At 43.1% G+C, this 18,134-nt stretch overlaps 1 protein-coding gene across 1 annotated transcript in view; it reads left to right on the top strand.

Annotated features, from left to right (window-relative positions):
- Positions 1 to 17,468, top strand: part of LOC131690492 (calpain-11-like) — a 40,321-nt gene extending 22,853 nt beyond the window's left edge. The window contains exons 3-8 of the mRNA XM_058976309.1: positions 14,992 to 15,132; positions 15,201 to 15,354; positions 15,421 to 16,296; positions 16,426 to 16,888; positions 16,946 to 17,001; positions 17,062 to 17,468. Of these exons, the coding sequence (XP_058832292.1) occupies positions 14,992 to 15,132; positions 15,201 to 15,354; positions 15,421 to 16,296; positions 16,426 to 16,888; positions 16,946 to 17,001; positions 17,062 to 17,088 (1,717 nt within the window). The 3' untranslated portion in view covers positions 17,089 to 17,468. The remainder of the gene's footprint in view (positions 1 to 14,991; positions 15,133 to 15,200; positions 15,355 to 15,420; positions 16,297 to 16,425; positions 16,889 to 16,945; positions 17,002 to 17,061) is intronic.
- Positions 17,469 to 18,134: the final 666 nt, after the last annotated feature.

Here is an 18,134-nt window from a genome sequence, read left to right as displayed (position 1 = left end):
TCGACGTTGGTGCTATTCAGGATTTCGCCGACCCGGAACGCCACATACGGATGATAACGGCGGCTGTCGGATCTGATCCAGGCTAGCACAGTTGTAGAATCTGTCCATATATATCGCCCTTCGATTGGGAGATTCAACGCTGCACATATTCCTTCGATCAAGCGACAACCTATCACGCCAGCCTGTAATTCGAGCCGCGGAATAGAGAGCGGCTTCAATGGCGCTACCTTGGTTTTTGCAGCTACCAAAACACAGCGAACTAACCCAGCTTGAACGATTCGAAGGTAAGCCACACACGCATACGCAAGCTCACTCGCGTCGACGAAGAGATGTAACTGAATGCTAGCGGGCAGCTTACTGCTTGCTTCGCCGAAGAAACAACGAGGAACTTCGACCTCGCCCAGCCGATTTAGTAGACAAGTCCAATTATTCCACATTTCGTGTAATTCTGTCGTAATTTCATCGTCCCAATCTGTGCCAGTTCTCCAAATATGCTGCATCAGGATTTTTCCGTGAACGACGAAATGGGCGATAAATCCGTACGGGTCGAACAATGACATCACCAGCCGTAGTACTTGCCGTTTTGTTGGCGTGCTGTTCTGTGCTAAGAGCATCTCCAGATCCACCTTTAGAGACGTGTCGAACGTAAACAGATATACGGTGGGTTTCCATACCATTCCCAATACGCGCTCGGCATATATGGAAACGTCCAGATTTAGAGACTTGTCCTGGATATTCTGAGTTTCACCAAGTTGCTGTAAGACTTCCTGCGAATTCGACAAGAAGTTTCTGATCTCGAAACCAGCCTGTGCGTGCACGTGTTTGACTTCCGTCACCAACTCCACCGCTTCTTTAACAGTATCCACACTGTCGAGGAAATCGTCCACGTAATGAGCGTTGATGATGGCTTCGACCGCTCTGGGATACTGCTGCTCGAATTCTCGTGCGTTCTTGTTCTTAATGAACTGGGATGAACATGGAGAGCATGTGGCACCGAAAGTGGCCACATCCATCACGTAGATCTGTGGCGATGCGTCTCGATGCTCACGGAACAGGAATCTTTGGGATTGTTTGTCCTGCGCGATGATGCGGATTTGGTGAAACATCTCGCGAATGTCTCCACATACTGCGACAGTTCTTTGCCGGAAACGTAACAGAACAGCAAACAATGACGTCAGCATATCTGGCCCTTTCAGAAGCATGTCGTTGAGGGACATACCATGCACTCGTGCCGCAGCGTCCCAGATAAGACGAACTTTTTCCGGCTTCTTTGGATTCCGCACTACACCCAGCGGTAGGTACCATACCCGGTTAGTATCGGACGACTCAAGCTCCTCCTGTGTGATCTGGTGCATATACCCTTTCACCTCATACTCCTTGATTAGCTGCATCACTCGCCCTCGCAGATCCGGATCTTTGTCAAGTCGTTTCTCCAGCGACTGTAACCTACGCAGAGCAAGCGGGTAGCTGTTCGGGAAGGACTGTTGATCATATTTCCAAAGCAAACCAGTCTCGAAGCCGTCAGTTGTTCTGCGTGTCGTATACTCTAGAATCTCGCGTGCTCGAGTGTCATCTGCGGACTCGATTGGAGTTGATACTACGGCTTCTTCGATTTTGAAATACTGCTTCATCAACTCGTGCAGCTCACGGTTCCCCATCTGCTCCTCCGTGTGAACGTGTAGTTGTTCGACCGCTGCGGAATCTCCAGCTTGTTTCCCGTACACGCACCAACCCAATCGTGTTTTCATGGCCACTGGTTCATTTGTTCTGCCTTCCCGTACCTTCAAACTCGTTAAGAGTTGTGCATGTTCGATTCCTATTATAATTCTGGGGACTGCATTCACATAGCTGCGCAGCGGAAGTCCCCGCAAATGGGGATACAACTTCTGCAATTCGTCGTACTGGAACGACTGTCCTTGAAGGTTGAGCTTCTGCACCGTCCGCACATTGTTCAACTTGAACTGGCTCCTAAGCCCACTACCTGATATTTCGACCGATATACGTTGTGATCCTTTCTCTTCCCGAGTAATATTTCCTGTCCACCCAAGCCAGAGAGATTCAGCTGGACCTTCGATGCCTAAATCCGCTGCCAGCCCGATCTCCATAAGAGTAGTTTGACATCCGTCGTCTAGAAAAGCAAACGTCTCGATTTCCTTGCCGTTTCTTTCGAGTGTCACCGGCAAATAGCGAAAGAGACAAAAATTTCGCGTCGAGTGGTGATTCTGTTGGGTGACATTTTCACCGGTCGATTTGTTTATTGACCTGTTCCGTACAGTTGCGCCCGCCGAAGCAGCCCGTGAATGTAATAGTGCATGATGGCGCAGGCGGCAGCCATCGACTCCGCATTCCCTTCCGGAACGGCACGGCCACTTTCGGTGCAAGATCAAGCACGTCCTGCATAAACCCTTGGAACGAATTGCCTTCCACCTTCCATCCAGATCCAATGCATTAAACTGTGCACATCCTGCTATTTCGTGTTTCTCGTTTGTACAGTACGAACAGCATTTCTTGCCTATGTCCAGTGCTGTTAACGACTTCGACTTTTCAACATTGCTTATCGTCATTGCGTGATTATCTTCTGTTTCTGCATGCACGTACAGTTTCTGTTTATCCCGTCCCGATTTGCTTGGTCTTGACTGCTGGCTCGGAGTGTCCACTAATAGAGTCACGTCCGACGCTGTATTGACTAGCTCGGTCATGAAATCTCCGAATGTCGCCAGGTTGACATCCATCTGTGACCGCTTGTACCATGACCACTGCATCTTCATCTGTGACGGTAGTTTCTCCACCAGTTCGTGAAGTAATATCGGGTTTCGAAGGTGATCCACGAGTTGCGCCACATACATGTGGTCAACCAAGTTGCGTACCGCCATGCCGAAGGATATTATCGACTGCAGATTCTCCGTTCTCGGCGGTGACACGTTCCGCAGTCCGTTTAACAAGCTGTGGATTAATATTTCCGGCCTTCCGTACAGATTCCGTAAGGTTTCCATGACGTGTGGCACTGATTGTGGCATAAGCAAACGGCTCTTCACCGAACCCAATGCGTGACCTTTTAAACAACGCTGAAGTCTTGCCAGGTTCTCCGCATCTGTAAACCCGCAGGCCACCGTGGTATTGTAAAATGAACTGGAAAACAACGGCCAGTCCTGTGGATCCCCGGAAAAGATGGGTAATTCTCGCGGCATTACTTGTCGTGCCGCTAGTTGCGCCCCAGTGGGGGCGATTTGGTTCGAAACCGCAACACCGTGCAATATTGGCTGAGATGCATCTAATGTGTGTTGTGGTACCCATCCGCTCGCATTTGCCGTCAGCGGATTGCCCCAGGCACTTGCTTGTGGTCCTAGTTGTGGCAGAATGATAGGAACTTGTTGGCCCAACTGGCTCGGGCGCGGTACTCCCAGTCCCTGGGGATCTGGCGGACTTGTTTCCACAGGTGCTACTAACATTGGTGCTTGTTGACCCGTGGTTTCCGAAGACAAAAGTGTAACAGATTTTTGCTGTCCGGGCGCCATAGCCGGGTTACCTAGTGTTGATGCCACCGGGATTTGCAAATTTGATAAAGTAACCGGTTGCATTTGACCGTTTGGTACATTTCCGAACGAAGCAATTCCAGGTTGGATTCCAAAATTTCCAGTAAAACTGCTAACTTGTGGTATTTGTGACGAGCCAAATAGTGATTGACCACCCCCATAGAACGTTGGAAATGCAGACTTCTGACGGGCGTTTGTTACATAACCCGATCCTGCCTGGTTTGAAAACGAAGGAATAGCACCAACTTGAATTGGCGCATTTGACTGTAGGACCGTTGCTTGAAGGGGAGTCGCACCGATTCTTGAATTCGGCGTAGATGTCGACGTCGGAATTTTCGGTTGCAGTTCGGGTGCACCTTGTGTTGCATCTGGGACCGATGCAATGATTCCCAGCTGTTGAGACACTTGCGGTCGTGGGATTGCTCCGAGAGGCGGCGATTTTTTTGTTGGTACTGTTTCACCGCTTTGTCCGCCGTTAAGCCACGTCGCAACCTTTTCTCGACTCACCCTACTGCTCAATTTGCTTCTGCTACTCTCGTTGTCGTCCTCCAGGATGATATTCATCTTTTGCTGGAGAAAAGCATCGTCCTCTTCAGCTCGTTTTCGTCGAATCTCATCCTCCTCAGCACGCTGCTTCAGCTGCAATGCGCGCTGCTCTTCGAGCTGTTTCAGCAGCAACTCCTTTCGCGCTTTACTGCTCGCTGCACTTCTCACTGACTTATGAGTGTGTTGACTGGCTAATTCCGTGGCTTCATCATCAACACAACGACTGCACCTCCAGCTCTTATCAGGGTTAAAATCGTGCTGGGTTTTTCCAACGCAGTCGGGATGGAACCACGTATCACACAGATCGCATCCGACCATCTGTTCTGTCGCCCCTCCGGACTCACATTTTCCACACGTTCGAGCAGATTGCATCTTGCTGATTCTCTGGGATTCCTCTTCTGCTTACTGCACAGAAGATAAACGGTGCTGCTTACTACGCAGGTTCTCCACTTTAGAGATCGAACAGATTCACATTAAATCTTTAAAGTTTGTTCGGATCGCGGGGTTCCCGGAAGAATAAAATACTTCCTCACAGCAGTCTCAGTAGGGACAGCTTTAAAGCTGAAATTTATTTTCATGATTAGAGGAGATTTATATATATGTATAATTTTTCCGACTTACATTTAGTACTATCTCCTATTTCCGCGATAGAACAAAATAGTTGAACTGCACTGTACTCGGTAGCATGTCCTATTACAAAACAAGCATGTAATTCTAGTTATTTCAATAGGCATGGTTACATTAATTTGCATGAAGTTAGGTTAGGTTACAATTTTAGGTTATTCAATTTCATATCTTAATTCAGGTTATACAATTTAGGATACATAATTTAGGTTTTACCATTTCAGAGTATAGCATATTAAATTTTAGGAATTCACAAAAGGTTTTTAAATTTAGAAGCATGAAGGCAAATCAGAATTTTAGATTTAAATTTACAGATAAAGTGTGCCCAACTCACGATTTCACGAGCTGCTATTTTACTGTTGTTTCTCGCTATCGCTGCTAATCCGGAACACAGTCGATTCACCTGCCGGAGCTAATGTAATCAGGCTTTTCCTCAGAACTGGTGCACTCGAACAGCTCGTTCACCTTACTGCCATGAATCGCTGTATCGTCTCTTATTTTAGCGGGAAACTTCTGTAGCTCCGAACAGGTCTGCTTGCTGCCGCGCTTTTTTGTTTACACTTTTCTCTCTTCTGTTCTTCCGTTTATCGGTTCGATGACAGTTCTCGATGGGGAGCGTTCGGAACTCACGTTACGGATAGTTTGTTCACAGCGGTTTTAACACACACCATAACATTCGAATTGGTTTTTTTCTGGGATGAGCACCGTGGAAACATGTCTAGTTTGTGTGCGCACATACTTATGTCGTTTTCGATTGAGAACATAGACACTAACCCAGGTTAGTTGCTTCAAACAAACGTTTTTAATGGAACTGGGTTGGGTTCTCGCAAAACAGCGGTGGTGCGAGAGAATCCGAAATATATTTAAGGTTGGAACCCAACTCGGTTTTCAGTGCAGTGACGCAAAACAGGTTCGAAACTGGCTTCAAACAAACGGTTTGACAGCAATTAGGTCCGAGACTGAATTAGTTTCTGCATCAATCAAAAACTACATTACGGGCGTCTGTGACCAAAATATCCGATTTCCAGTATATTCAGTATATAGCCAATAGATACGCTCGCGTCGAAACGGAAAGATAATGATTAGTCAGGAATATTAATCAAGAATAGTTGGTTCGATTAGCCGGGTTTTATAATTCCCGCAATCAAATGTAACTGCATTGTTCATTCATCGTCGCGTTGATTTAATTTCAGGTGGCGCATGACATTAATATTCACACAAACAGGTGGTGTGAAGAACACGATCCTGCAGTTTGAATGGGAAATTTTCAAATGATTCTTTATGATAATTATGGATAAAAAATTAAAATTCCTTCGCCAACTATTCTATTTCTTTTCAAATCTGCAACATTTTTTTAAAAATATTGTTAGAATCTAATTGATCAAAAGCTGCAAATGCGCGTGGCAACACTGGCCACTAGATTGATGGTGGGTAAAAGAAGCATTTGTGTTTTGGTTATGCTAGCATTAGTCGGAAAAAGGAATGAAAATGCACATGGCTAGAAAATGTACGAGAGTAGTGCATATTCCCGCGAATCGGTTTTTCTCACCATTCATTTGACTGTCGTATCAGCCGCCAGCATCAGCAGCAATAACGAAGAATAATTCGCGCCATGGCCTGTAGTGAAAATAATTTAATTCTTTATGGGAAGAAAATAATCGCCCTGAAAAGGGCGATTTTTTCGTTGTTACCCTGGCTGTAACACACGAATGATGCCGCACTCGCATACGACCCCTGTTTTGTACTCGGTTCAGTTTACGTTCGAAGCCAAAGGGGCTGGCCAACGTTCGCGTCCCTTACACACTACCCCTTATCACTGTTTGTGATCGGTTCAGTTTGCGTTCGAAGAAAAATAGGCAGACCATCGAATGAAATCAGTTCACTTCCATCGAGAAAGAGGAGCTTCGAACAAAACTGTTCAAGATTTGCTCGGTGCATGAAATTAGCGGAAAGCAATCACGAACGAGCTTTGGTCAGATGATTTAAAATCGTTTTTTTTTCGTGCGCGTGTGTGCGTTTTAGGGAGCAGAAAAAAAGCACTGAGAATGCCGGAAAAAATGTACAAAACCCTACTCACCGAACGGGTTAGGACTTGTTATCACCCGACCGGCTAAAAACCACTGCCCAGAACCCGATTCCTCTCCTGCACTACCTTACGGCATTACTTCGGGGGAGGGGTTTTATGTGCAAGGCACCCACTCTATTTCAACTACTTAGAATTTATTTTCTTCAGTAGGATTGCAGCACTACTCCTCAACATACTACTAGCTCACCACTATTCCACACAGACCATGGCAGTCGGAGAGCTAGCTTTGGGTCGAGACTTAGTGCTCTTCCCCTACGAAGACAATCTGGGCTGTCTGGACAGTCTAATTTACCGATCCCTTCGGCTCCCTTGTGGCTCCCTTCTCGTACTATTCAGCATCACTAACTCATTGAGCTCCCGACTTGTTAGCGAACTACTCGGTCTAGTCCCCGACAATGGCCCTAGCCTACTCCGACGGAGTATTCCCCAGAAAGAGAAGTTCTCCCGAAACCGAGCGGTAGATTTCTTCCGATACCCATGTTCATTTCCGTGAGCCATTTTGCTCCCCGCTTCATCCCGATGTACTTGATCTATTCTCCGGCGGTGGATCTAGCCTACTCAACGGGCCAGCCAATAGGTGCTGCGATTCATCCAGCGATTCCGGGTGGAGCATATCTTCCGGTTCACTGGCGCCCCAACAACCCACTGCTAGCTGTACGACGCGGTCTACTCGGTCTAATCTCCGGCGGTGGACCTAGCCTACTCAGGAGCTACCCGGTAGAGTGTCGAGGTCGGTCCGGAAATTCCGGTGAAGCCTTGTGTCCGGTTCACTGGCACCCCGACGACCCAAACCCGGTGCTACGTCGCGTACTACTCAATTGGTCTCCGGCAGTGGAGTCTACACCGTCGGAGAGTTCCCTGGCGGCGAAATATCTTTCAAAACCCGATTTGTGGCTTCACAGCGACTTTCTAGCCCATGGCGCTACTTTGTTGGTCTCTTCGCCCCTTCCTCTGCAGCTCGAAGAGTATACTCGTAACCACTCTGTTGGCAGCGTCCCAGGTATGCTCGTCGTGGCACATCTCTTCGACGATATTGTCAACTGTCACACCAGGCCCTACGAACTTCTTTGAACCTATGGCATTCGAGGACCACGTTCAGGTGTCTCTTGCACGTTCGCACATTCCAAGCAAAGGGGTGAGGAAGCATGTCCAAACCGATACAAGTACTTCCGGAAGCTTCCGTGCATGGACAAAAACTGCGTCAAATAGAAGTTCACCTCTCCATGCTTCCCATATACCCAAGACGACACATTTGGGATTAGTCGGTAGGTCAACCTTCCTTTCTCCGCATTGTTCTACTCCTGCTAGCATTTAGCCAACGAGTCCGCTCGGACCAGTCTCCTTGCATTACATGCATTTCTCCGCTGGTAGCATTGACAGCTATTAAATTTCATTGCAATCGAAATTCTGGTTCCTGTGTTATGGGTTGAAGAATGCGATCACATGCGAGATTCCCAAACAAACCGGTAAAATCATTATATCTAAATGATGCAAAACTAATTGTAATGAGTTTTAAATTGCTTGACATTGTTGGTCATGATCACTAATTGTAAATCAGTCTCTTTCACCACATTGAGAACCGTCGAAGATTCCGGAAAATTCGAGGTAATAGCCAAGTCCCAAGATTAGATTCACACCTGTTTCCCATATATTGCTGACTCGATTCAAACAATCTTAATCTTAAATGAAGGGTATAGTATTCACATTGATTAATACCGAATTTCAATTGAACGAAGTATTGGATCGGGAATTATGAGTAGAAGAATCCGATTCCACGTGAATTTCTCATATGAACCTTGTTGCCTTCCTCCTATAGAAAGGTTATGCAATCACTCTGTAAATCAATTTTTTAATGGAGGCCTGGAGGGCCAAAACTCTTATACCATTCGACTCACTTTGTCGAGTTCGACAAATGTGTTTGTGCGTGTGTGTGTGACTGTGTGCATGTATGTGACCAACAATCTCATATCGGTTACTCGGAGATGACCGATCCGATTTACTCAAATTTAGTCTCAAATAAAAAGCATAGGCCTGTTGTCGCTTTTATCATATTGGCCACCCAGGACGGTCTTGATGCCCCGGAGAACGTGCCAATGTCCAAAGTTAATTTCACACCTATTCGTCAGACATTTGTTGACCAGCTTCCAAATTTGAAATGATTGATGCAATGTTTCAATTATCTGCTATTGAATTTCATCTCGATCTAGCTTTCGGTTCCGGAGTTACAGGTTGGTTAGTGCGGTCATATAGGAATGCGCCATATACCATCATAATATTTACTTTTTTCCTCTCATGCAAATGGGTTTTGCCATTACTCTGAAAATCGTCAACCAAATCTGCAAGATGATTTAAGTAGATCCTAAAAAGTTACGGGCATTTCTGATCGGTAGTAACAAAGAGTGGGAGTTCAAACTCAGGTGAGGTGCGGACAGTGAAATGAACTTACTCCGGAAGGTGTAATCTGATCTTCATAGTTGTAAGATGTTGTTTGAGGATGAAGAGTGCCTCCTTCAAGAAGGGGGAATTATGGAGTGGGCGGGTTAAACGTTCATTATTTGAACGTTACCATACTACATACTCCATAGTTATGTGTAACCTAAAACGATGCGCATTGTTCTTGGTTATTTCTGGAATACTTCATGCGTCTGGTGTAAAGTGCTTAAACCGAAAATAAATTTGTTTCACGATTTTGACGGCAAGGTATCACGACACCCCGATTATGTCGGACCTCTTGTGTAATGTTAAGGTTTATTTATACATTCGTCACGCTCAAAAAAAATTTAGTTGTGCAGAGCCACATATACGAGCGTTCCAAGAGATGACTTCCAACTATTTCCACGTCGAGGAGCGCCACGGCGGACATGATAACTCTTGCTAAAATTATCTGAAACAGGGAATTCAATGAAATTTATAAAGTTTAGATTTGTAGTTATTAGATGACCCAAAAAACAGGAAATAGTTTGAATAGTTTGGACAATGGCATCATGAACACCAAAAAATCTCATATTTTAAAGAAAAATTCGCTCACTTTTTTTTCAAAATACTGGGGAGAAATAATTTTTATTCAGCTTTCCATGGTTCACATATTAATCATTCTCATAAAAAAATCAAGTCAATCCGTCGAATAGTTTTTGAGTTATCGTGTCTGCCAGTTTGGAAAATGTGGTTTCGGAGAACGATCGATCTGCGAATGCGTCAACAAATACTAGCGAGGAACACATAGCTGTTTAAAACAAAAGAAGATCAGCGTGGCCACAGAAACTGCGCGAGACTAGTTTGGAGGCTCAATACTAACAAATAAGCGTATAAAAGAAATCGATTTTTTGCCCCTTCAACAATAATTAGCATTTAGGATTCTCCTAATCAGTAACTAGCATCATATTGGTGCCTGTTAGATAATCAAGCTAAACTAGCACCAAAATTAGTTAGACTACTAGACCGCGTTGGCAAGCTAGTCTGTGGTGATACATGAAACTCTGCTTCTTTTTCAATTATGGCAATAACGAAGTCATCATTGGTCAAAATAGCTGTGGTCTCCTACCACGACGCGTATCAATTTTCCGCCGCGATGTTCTTGCAATCCGCCGAATGTCTGACAACGTTGCCATCTAAATGCACAGATTCAACTTCGGGCAATCGATGTGGCTCCGGCGTGTCTGTGACTGAATATGGCAGGTAGTCGGCATCTTGAAATACATCAGCATCAAGTGGTCAAATTCCGGACTTCGTGAATTCGCTTTTAATATTTCATTCCGCAGCTCAAAGCGCTAGACTTCTGGTAATAATTTGAAGAAGTTCGAAGATTGTCATCCGTTAACTGGGATTCATTCACATCCAATTCGAACAATGAGCGTTAAGGAGGGGGTAAAGGTTTCAGCGTGAGAAAAACATTCTTTTGCGAATTGTTTTAGAACTTTCAGTGAAGCAAATTTATCAAAACTTTAGCACATTGTAGTGTATTATTTCAACCATATGCTGTAATTTTTCTATGCAAGAGTATCGACAAACGACTCGGTGACTCAGCTTTTTGTACAACGTCTCTGGAAAAAACATGATTTGCGGTGTTACCTGACATTCAAAATCTACTTAACCGATTTCATTCAAATTTTGCATACCCATTCCATGTTAAAAATACCTAACCCCTACGTTGAGTTTTTTTTCATTTAAGAGGGTATTTACTTACAAAACGGCGGAATTTTTCATGAAAAAATAGTAAAATGAGTAAAACCCTTAAATGAAAATTTATCTCGAAAACTCAACGTAGAGTTTAGATATTTTTAACATTAAATGTGTATTGTTTGAAAGAAATCGGATAAGTAGTTTCGGAATGGCAGGTAATTCCGCAAATCATGCTTTTCCAGAGACGTTGTACAAAAAGCTTCGTCACCGAGTCGTTTGTTGATATTTTTGCATAAATAACTACAGCATGTTGTAGAAATGATATACTATAATGTAAAAAAGTTTCGATAAATTCGCTTCACGCAAAGTTCTAAAAAAATCGCAAAAAAGTGTTTTTTTCACGCTGAAACACTTACCCCTCCCCTCCCCCCGGCAAATATACTTTTGAACATGGACTGAATACAGAGACATTCAATGGCTGTAATCGATGGCTGCAGTGTGAAGGGAACGATAGAACAAATATGCCGTTAGCCTGGCGGAATTCGAGCACGGCCAATGATCAATGCGAATGATAATTATCAATCAATAGGAGCACTGGCGAATCTTCTCAAATTCGAGTGAATTTTTTGAAATGTGTCGAGGAATTGAACGAATATTTCGGCTTTGATCCATCCAATGATTTCTTCAGATTTCTTTCCGCTCATGCTGCCCAGATCTTATTTTCCATTCTAAATTTATAACTAATTCGCTCTACAATATCCATCCATCTTCAGTTTGACAAACATTGTGCTTATTTGGTGGAAAAGAGGGTCCGAATTTTGCCAACGTCTTTTTTACTCTTCTCTCATTGATTAAGCGAACACAGTTAAAATCTCAACTAAAAACAAAATATCAGATGAAAAATATTATCCACAATAGTTTCTTTGAATCAATGTAATATTGACGCAAATAAGATCTTAGCTACATAGTCGATAAACGTTACGTTAGAGCACTCCAAAACAATATGTTTCTCTGGTTCACAAATGCGATGACTGATAAGCGTCAATTTTCGTGTGTTACATCAGAGCTAAATGTTACCTATGAACATTATATATGCACTTTTCATACTAATAGCATAACTGAGAAACAACTGAGGGTCCGAATTGGGCAGCGGTCCGATTTGGTCCACTTCCTCCTATAGTTTGGTAGTTGCCTTCTGTACAAAAAGAAATGGTAAAGTTTGTCCAAAACTGCTTTCAAAACGAAACATACACATTACTCGAATCTAGTAATATGATCGGAAGAATTCGTTTCAATGCCAGTAATGTAAAACAGTCGGAATATAAAAGATGCAGAGTGCACGTTCCCGCGACGTATAATATGCACGAGCTTTCGTCATTTGTCCATAAACTGAGGTTTTGAATTTAGCAATCGAAAACTGAATTTAAAAATTCAGTTCTGCTTGGGGACGGGCATAGCGATGGTAAATCTTCATCTTGCCTTGTGCGCAGCTCACCTGGGATCGAGTCCTAACATCGCACATAGGGTTAGAGATTTTTCCCGAAGAGATTTCTATAACCCGAAAAGAGATGAATGACTTTAAAATAAAAACATCTATAATCAAAATAAAGTAAAACTTTCTGCTTGTATGAAGCACCATACAACCATATTTACAAAAATATTTAGCTAACATATCAAATCTAGGGTACAGCTAGAGTTAATGGGAGTAGAAATTTCCACAAAGGCATTTTTAATCTTTTCACGAACCTTTGTCCTCATGACGGATATTTTTTTTTGATAGGGCGGAGTGTAGTGCAAAAACAACATTATTGGTTCTATGCCAGTCTAAGACATGCCAAATGCGGCCAAAAAGTGCCGAATCTTCGTAAAATCTGATGACGTCACTTATGGACGCTTCTATGTGGATTTGTTCATTGACGCACCCGGATGTGCCGAAGAAATAATTATTTTGCCACAAAAGGTTCCTTGGTCCAGTGCATTCCAAACATTGTATACGTGGTGTACTAAGTGTTTAATTGTTGTTAAAAATAAATTGAAGCTTAAATCGAGATGTTGGATAGACGCTTGAATTAGCTCAATATCCATGCAGTGCCTCGTTTTGCTGCCGATTTGAAGCACTTTAAACATTTTGATCACATGGGATACGGTGCAATGTGCGATTCTGAGCTACTACCTATCTATTTTTGCCCACACGCCAAAAAGTTATGAGAAATTGAGTGCGACTATTATTTTTAAATATAGTCTATAAAATTCATCCTAAGTGCGGGGCCTCAAAAATCCCTGGGTCCCTGGTCATGGCCCAGCGTGCTCATGCGTCAAGCCGACGCTAGTTTAGTCATGTCACCAAATTAGTGTCAGATTCTGATGAGACGAACTCGAAATGCAATTTCTATAACTAATATATAGTGTGCTCATTGGACTACCAAACCAAACCCCTTCATTGATTGATGTTGGAAAAATTTGAATAAGCACATGGTCTTCATCTTTTGCCGGCTAATTAAATATTTACATCGCTTGTCTAAAAATTTATTATATATATTTACTTCAGTGAGCTTTTGTCGCTGATAAAGGCACCGATTTCTGGCATTAAATATTTACCATTCAGACTCAAATGTGTTAATGAATGAAAAATTTGTACAAAGGTCATAAATATCATTCAACGAACTAGGGTCAAACCAACCAATTAAATATTTGTACATTCACCTCTTAGGCTATATTCATAGCACGCATTGAATTCAGTGCAAAGTGACAAGGAAATGATGCCCAATGAGTTTCGTTTCGAGTTTCCACCTTCCTTATCATAAACGTAATAAATCGCCATGCCACCCCATAGCGTCAACAAGTTATGTACGTTTAGGAAGAAGATCCACCATCGTAATTCAGCAAGTCATTTAGACAACAACTAACCAGGAAATGGCTATGTATGTGGTTATGAAATCGGCAGAGGCCACAGCTGTTCGACAAGTTTAGTGACACTGGAAGAGGGCAACTTGTGAAGTCCATCAACACCAACGACGCAGCATTGTGTAATGGTACAGGTAATTCATAATAACAGACCATAACACTCGTTGACTAATAAGCTACAATCTTCAACCTAATGGGGCTCGGTCTTTAATTGAGATAAAACAGGGATACTTACTTCAGTGTCGTGAGAATCGAAGCGTTTCCAACTTTATTATTTTTGGCATTCTACAAAAACACAGTCCTCCACTCACGTTCGCTAAAATACTATAGTGCAGGTAGGCATCGGTAATATTTCAATAACCCCTCACCTGCCGACTACAACATGTTGGTTTTTGCGCTCGTGCCAAAGAACGGCGTTTTGTTGGTGAAACAAACAAAATCTTCAAATCAAGGGGTATTCATTGACGATCATTGCATACCGTGGTCATTATAAAGCTATTTCACAGTTGCATTTCGATCGTGTCTTCTTCAGTTCAAATGCTTGGAAAATCTTGACCGTTTGGCCGTAAACACGCCGTCTAATGATTTTCAAATTTATACCATCATATCCTCGTATACGTTCGCATTTGGCGCGGTTTGTTTATATCTCTCCTCGCTCACCGCCTTAAAGACAGAACCGTTATCGGAAGGCGGTGACTGCCGCCGTTGCTGTTGGTGGTGCTGATGCTGCTCCTATACTTAGTACTGATGGGATCAGTCAAGGACGAAGAGCTGTATTGCAATTAAAAAGACATAAGATTTTATTGTCGCTGTCGTGTGTTGGATCTTCCCTTCTGCTAGCCGTAGGGAAGGGTTGTCTGGTGACGATAAAGTAGGACAAAATACGGCTTCTACTATGAGAACCAACAGTGTCACAAAGGAATCTAATAAAACGCTTACCAGCTGTAGCTAAGTTGGATAATGTCTATACTTTAACGTTCGCACTTCTTATACAATTATATAAATGGCTTGAACGTTGAGAAATAGTATAATTACGTTTCATGTTTCATGTACATTTAAGTATAATTGGCAAATTTTTAGCTTTCACGAATGTTTAATTGGGAGTCTCCAGTTACTAATTAATTTTCTTTAGATACCCGATGAGTTTTACGTTCTAATCTTTGTTTGCCCTTTCAACAGATTCCGCTTCTGGCAGTGGGGAAAGTGGATCGAGGTTCGAGTAGACGACCGGCTACCAACGCGAGGAGACCGACCAGCTCACATGCACTGCTCCCAGCCGGACATTTTCTGGGTTGCACTGCTGGAGAAAGCTTATGCCAAGTTAGTAGTATCCTGCCTTATCGATTACATATAATTTAAATAAAACATTACAATACAATTCCAAACAGATTATACGGAGGATATGCATTTCTAAAGTTCGGAACGGTGGGCCGAGCACTGCAGGATCTTACCGGAGCAGTTGTGCAGAGTGTTCCCCCAAGTGGACCACTGCTGGGGGGAGCTGTACCGAGATCAACCTTATTAGTAGCAATTAGTGGAGTGGTATGTAACATTTCTGTTATTATATTACGGCATATTTGCTAACACACAATGCACATCTCATTTTAGGAGAAGGAAACCAAACGACGGCGCTCGGGACTGCTCTCGGAGCACCCATACAGTGTAACGGGTTTGGCCCGGGTACGTGCCAACTCATCCGATTCTTCGCAAGCTAGCGGTCAGTCGGGTGACACTAGCTTGATCAGATTGCGAAGCCCGTGGATCGGTGGTGAATGGGGAGGAGTATGGTGTGGAGCTTGGTCAGAGCGTAGTTGGGAATGGAATGCGCTCAATGAACGAGATCGTGAACTACTTTCATCTAGATCGTCGAATGATTGTGAGTTCTGGATGTCGGTCAGTGAATTTCTGTCGAGGTTTGTGGTTATTTGGTTGGCGCACATTGGGCCGGATGATTGGGCGTTGGAACCAGGTCTACACACAAGAACGCCGTGGAGAGCTGCTCTGGCAGTACGTCAATGGCGAGCAGGATTCAATGCAGGGGGACCCCACAAATTCATCGAAACGACGGCGACTAATCCACAGTTCAGAATACGGGTACCATCGGGACATCCTGCTAAGGCACATGTTGTCGTTGCGGTTGCTCAAAAGTACGAGTGCTACCGGAGTAGGCACTACGAAGATGAAGAGATAGGTTTCACGATCTATGAAGTACCACCAGGGATGCAACGGGTTACACCTCAATACGTAAGCGAGCAAATGCCATTGGATTTTGCTCCCTTGTCCAATCTGAGAGAAATTGCTACCTTTTTTGCGCTGCCCGCCGGAGATTTCGTAGTTATGCCTCACTCCCAGCAACATCGAGAGGGTCGATTTTTGTTACGAATTTTTGCAGACCAACACACCGATGTTTGGGAAGTGAATGAGGAAAATCTGGTGATCAATAACATTGCTGCCGAGTTTTGCGACGAGCGAACTATTGATGCTGTAATTATAATATCGATTATGGCGAAGAAAGTATTGTATCATCGCCTTGTTATTATTATTTTGATGATACAAAACTTTTATTTTATTTTCAAAAGCAGAACATAATTATTGACAAATGTATTTTTCCAGAGAATCCTGTTCAAACTACGCACCAGATATCCCCACGAAATAGACGCACCTCAACTGCAAGCGATCCTTAAAGCACACGGCGGAAATAATCGCGGATTCCGCGGCCTTGGTGGAATCAACTGTGGCCCTTCGCTGGAACTTTGCCGTGGAATGTTAGCTTTGCGAGATCCTGCCCTAGGTGGCCGATTATCCATCGAACACGTTCCGGCCCTGATAGGACTGATGCGCTTCTGGAAAGCTGCCTTCCGACGCTGTGGACCGTCGTCTTCCGGGACGGCTACCCTCAGTCGGGGCATTTGGGCTTCCAAGGTGTCCTCGTACTGTTTAAGAGGTCTCCTATGGGCCGGTGGATCCACCGCTAGCAATAAAGTACTGGAAGCGTTAGTTAGTAGATTTACGCGAAATCGACAGATCACCCTCGAAGGATACTTGCTGTCGATGGCGCGACTTCATTTAGCTCATGGTTTGTATGGCTTACGATTACTAGTAGTTCGCCCTAGCTGACCTAGCATTGTTTCAGAACGATACCATAGCTTGGATGCCAAAGCGAAAGCTAGCCCTTTGTCGCTGGAAGAGGTAATGTGAACGAAATTCGCGAAATCTATTGCAAATATTGTGGAACGATTAATCTTACAGATGATCCTGATGACGATTTACTCTTGAGAGCGTTTGAAAAGATGATAGAATGCTAGCAGAGAACCAAAGACACCAACGTACGACGACACTACGAACTAGAGTAACCAACGACCAGCTGGGAAGCAATGCAATATCTACAAAAATACTGTATTAGCCAACATTGACTATAGCTGTTCTATTCAGATCCACTAGTGATAGTTTTTACTAAGCCGGAAGATATATCATACTGAACTATAAGCTAAAAGCCTAAAAAACTGGAATATTCTGTTACAAGTATCTTAGAACGGAAAGTATTATCAAAAATGAATTTCTATGTGAGTTAACATTAATAATAATAATTTATATAACGATAGAGTAAAACTAAACTGAAAGTTAACATTTATTTTTATAAAAGAGTATATAATATTTCACCAGAAATCAGTTGTTATTATTGAAATAAACGTTATTTATGATAATCTATAGTTATTCAAAATAGTTGAAGACAGTCTTTTAATTGGCGATGCTCATATAATTGGCTAAATTTACGCACAAATCAGTATGCAATAATCTTCCGCGACCCAAAGCGAGTAAATAAAAAGAACTCGAGTGATCAATAGTGCTCATTTAAAGGTATTTTGGAAGTTTCAATATAGTTCCGGATTATATTTGCCGCCCAATTTGTAAGAAGTTATACGAACTATGAACATGTGAACTGCTAACCAGCTTCTGGTATGCATCCTGGCTGCACTAAAATATTATTCTGTTCCCCATGCCTTTTTGCTCCATAAATAATTGAATCCGGATACAGTTGTGTTCAAACTTGATTAAATATGCCATCGGAAATATTTGTTTGCTGTCCAATTTTTAGACTACGCGAATCATTGCTACCGTTTTTTTGACACTGATTCTCTGTTTTTTGCTCAGCATAGTTGTAAACTACCGTGTTCCGTGATTTTGGGTTCATATACACGGAAATCTTAGTTCTAACATTCTTTTTTCAAACTCATGATTAAGGTTATTCTGCCAAACGAAACTTTTGAATTGGGCTGCCGTATTTAAGGATAGCAGTACCGCATTGCAGAGGGGATAATTTT

Source organism: Topomyia yanbarensis, chromosome 3 (genome assembly GCF_030247195.1).
Source record: "Topomyia yanbarensis strain Yona2022 chromosome 3, ASM3024719v1, whole genome shotgun sequence".
Taxonomy (NCBI): domain Eukaryota; kingdom Metazoa; phylum Arthropoda; class Insecta; order Diptera; family Culicidae; genus Topomyia; species Topomyia yanbarensis.
Note: the sequence above shows the minus strand (reverse complement) of the source record. Positions and strands in the feature narration are given on the sequence as shown.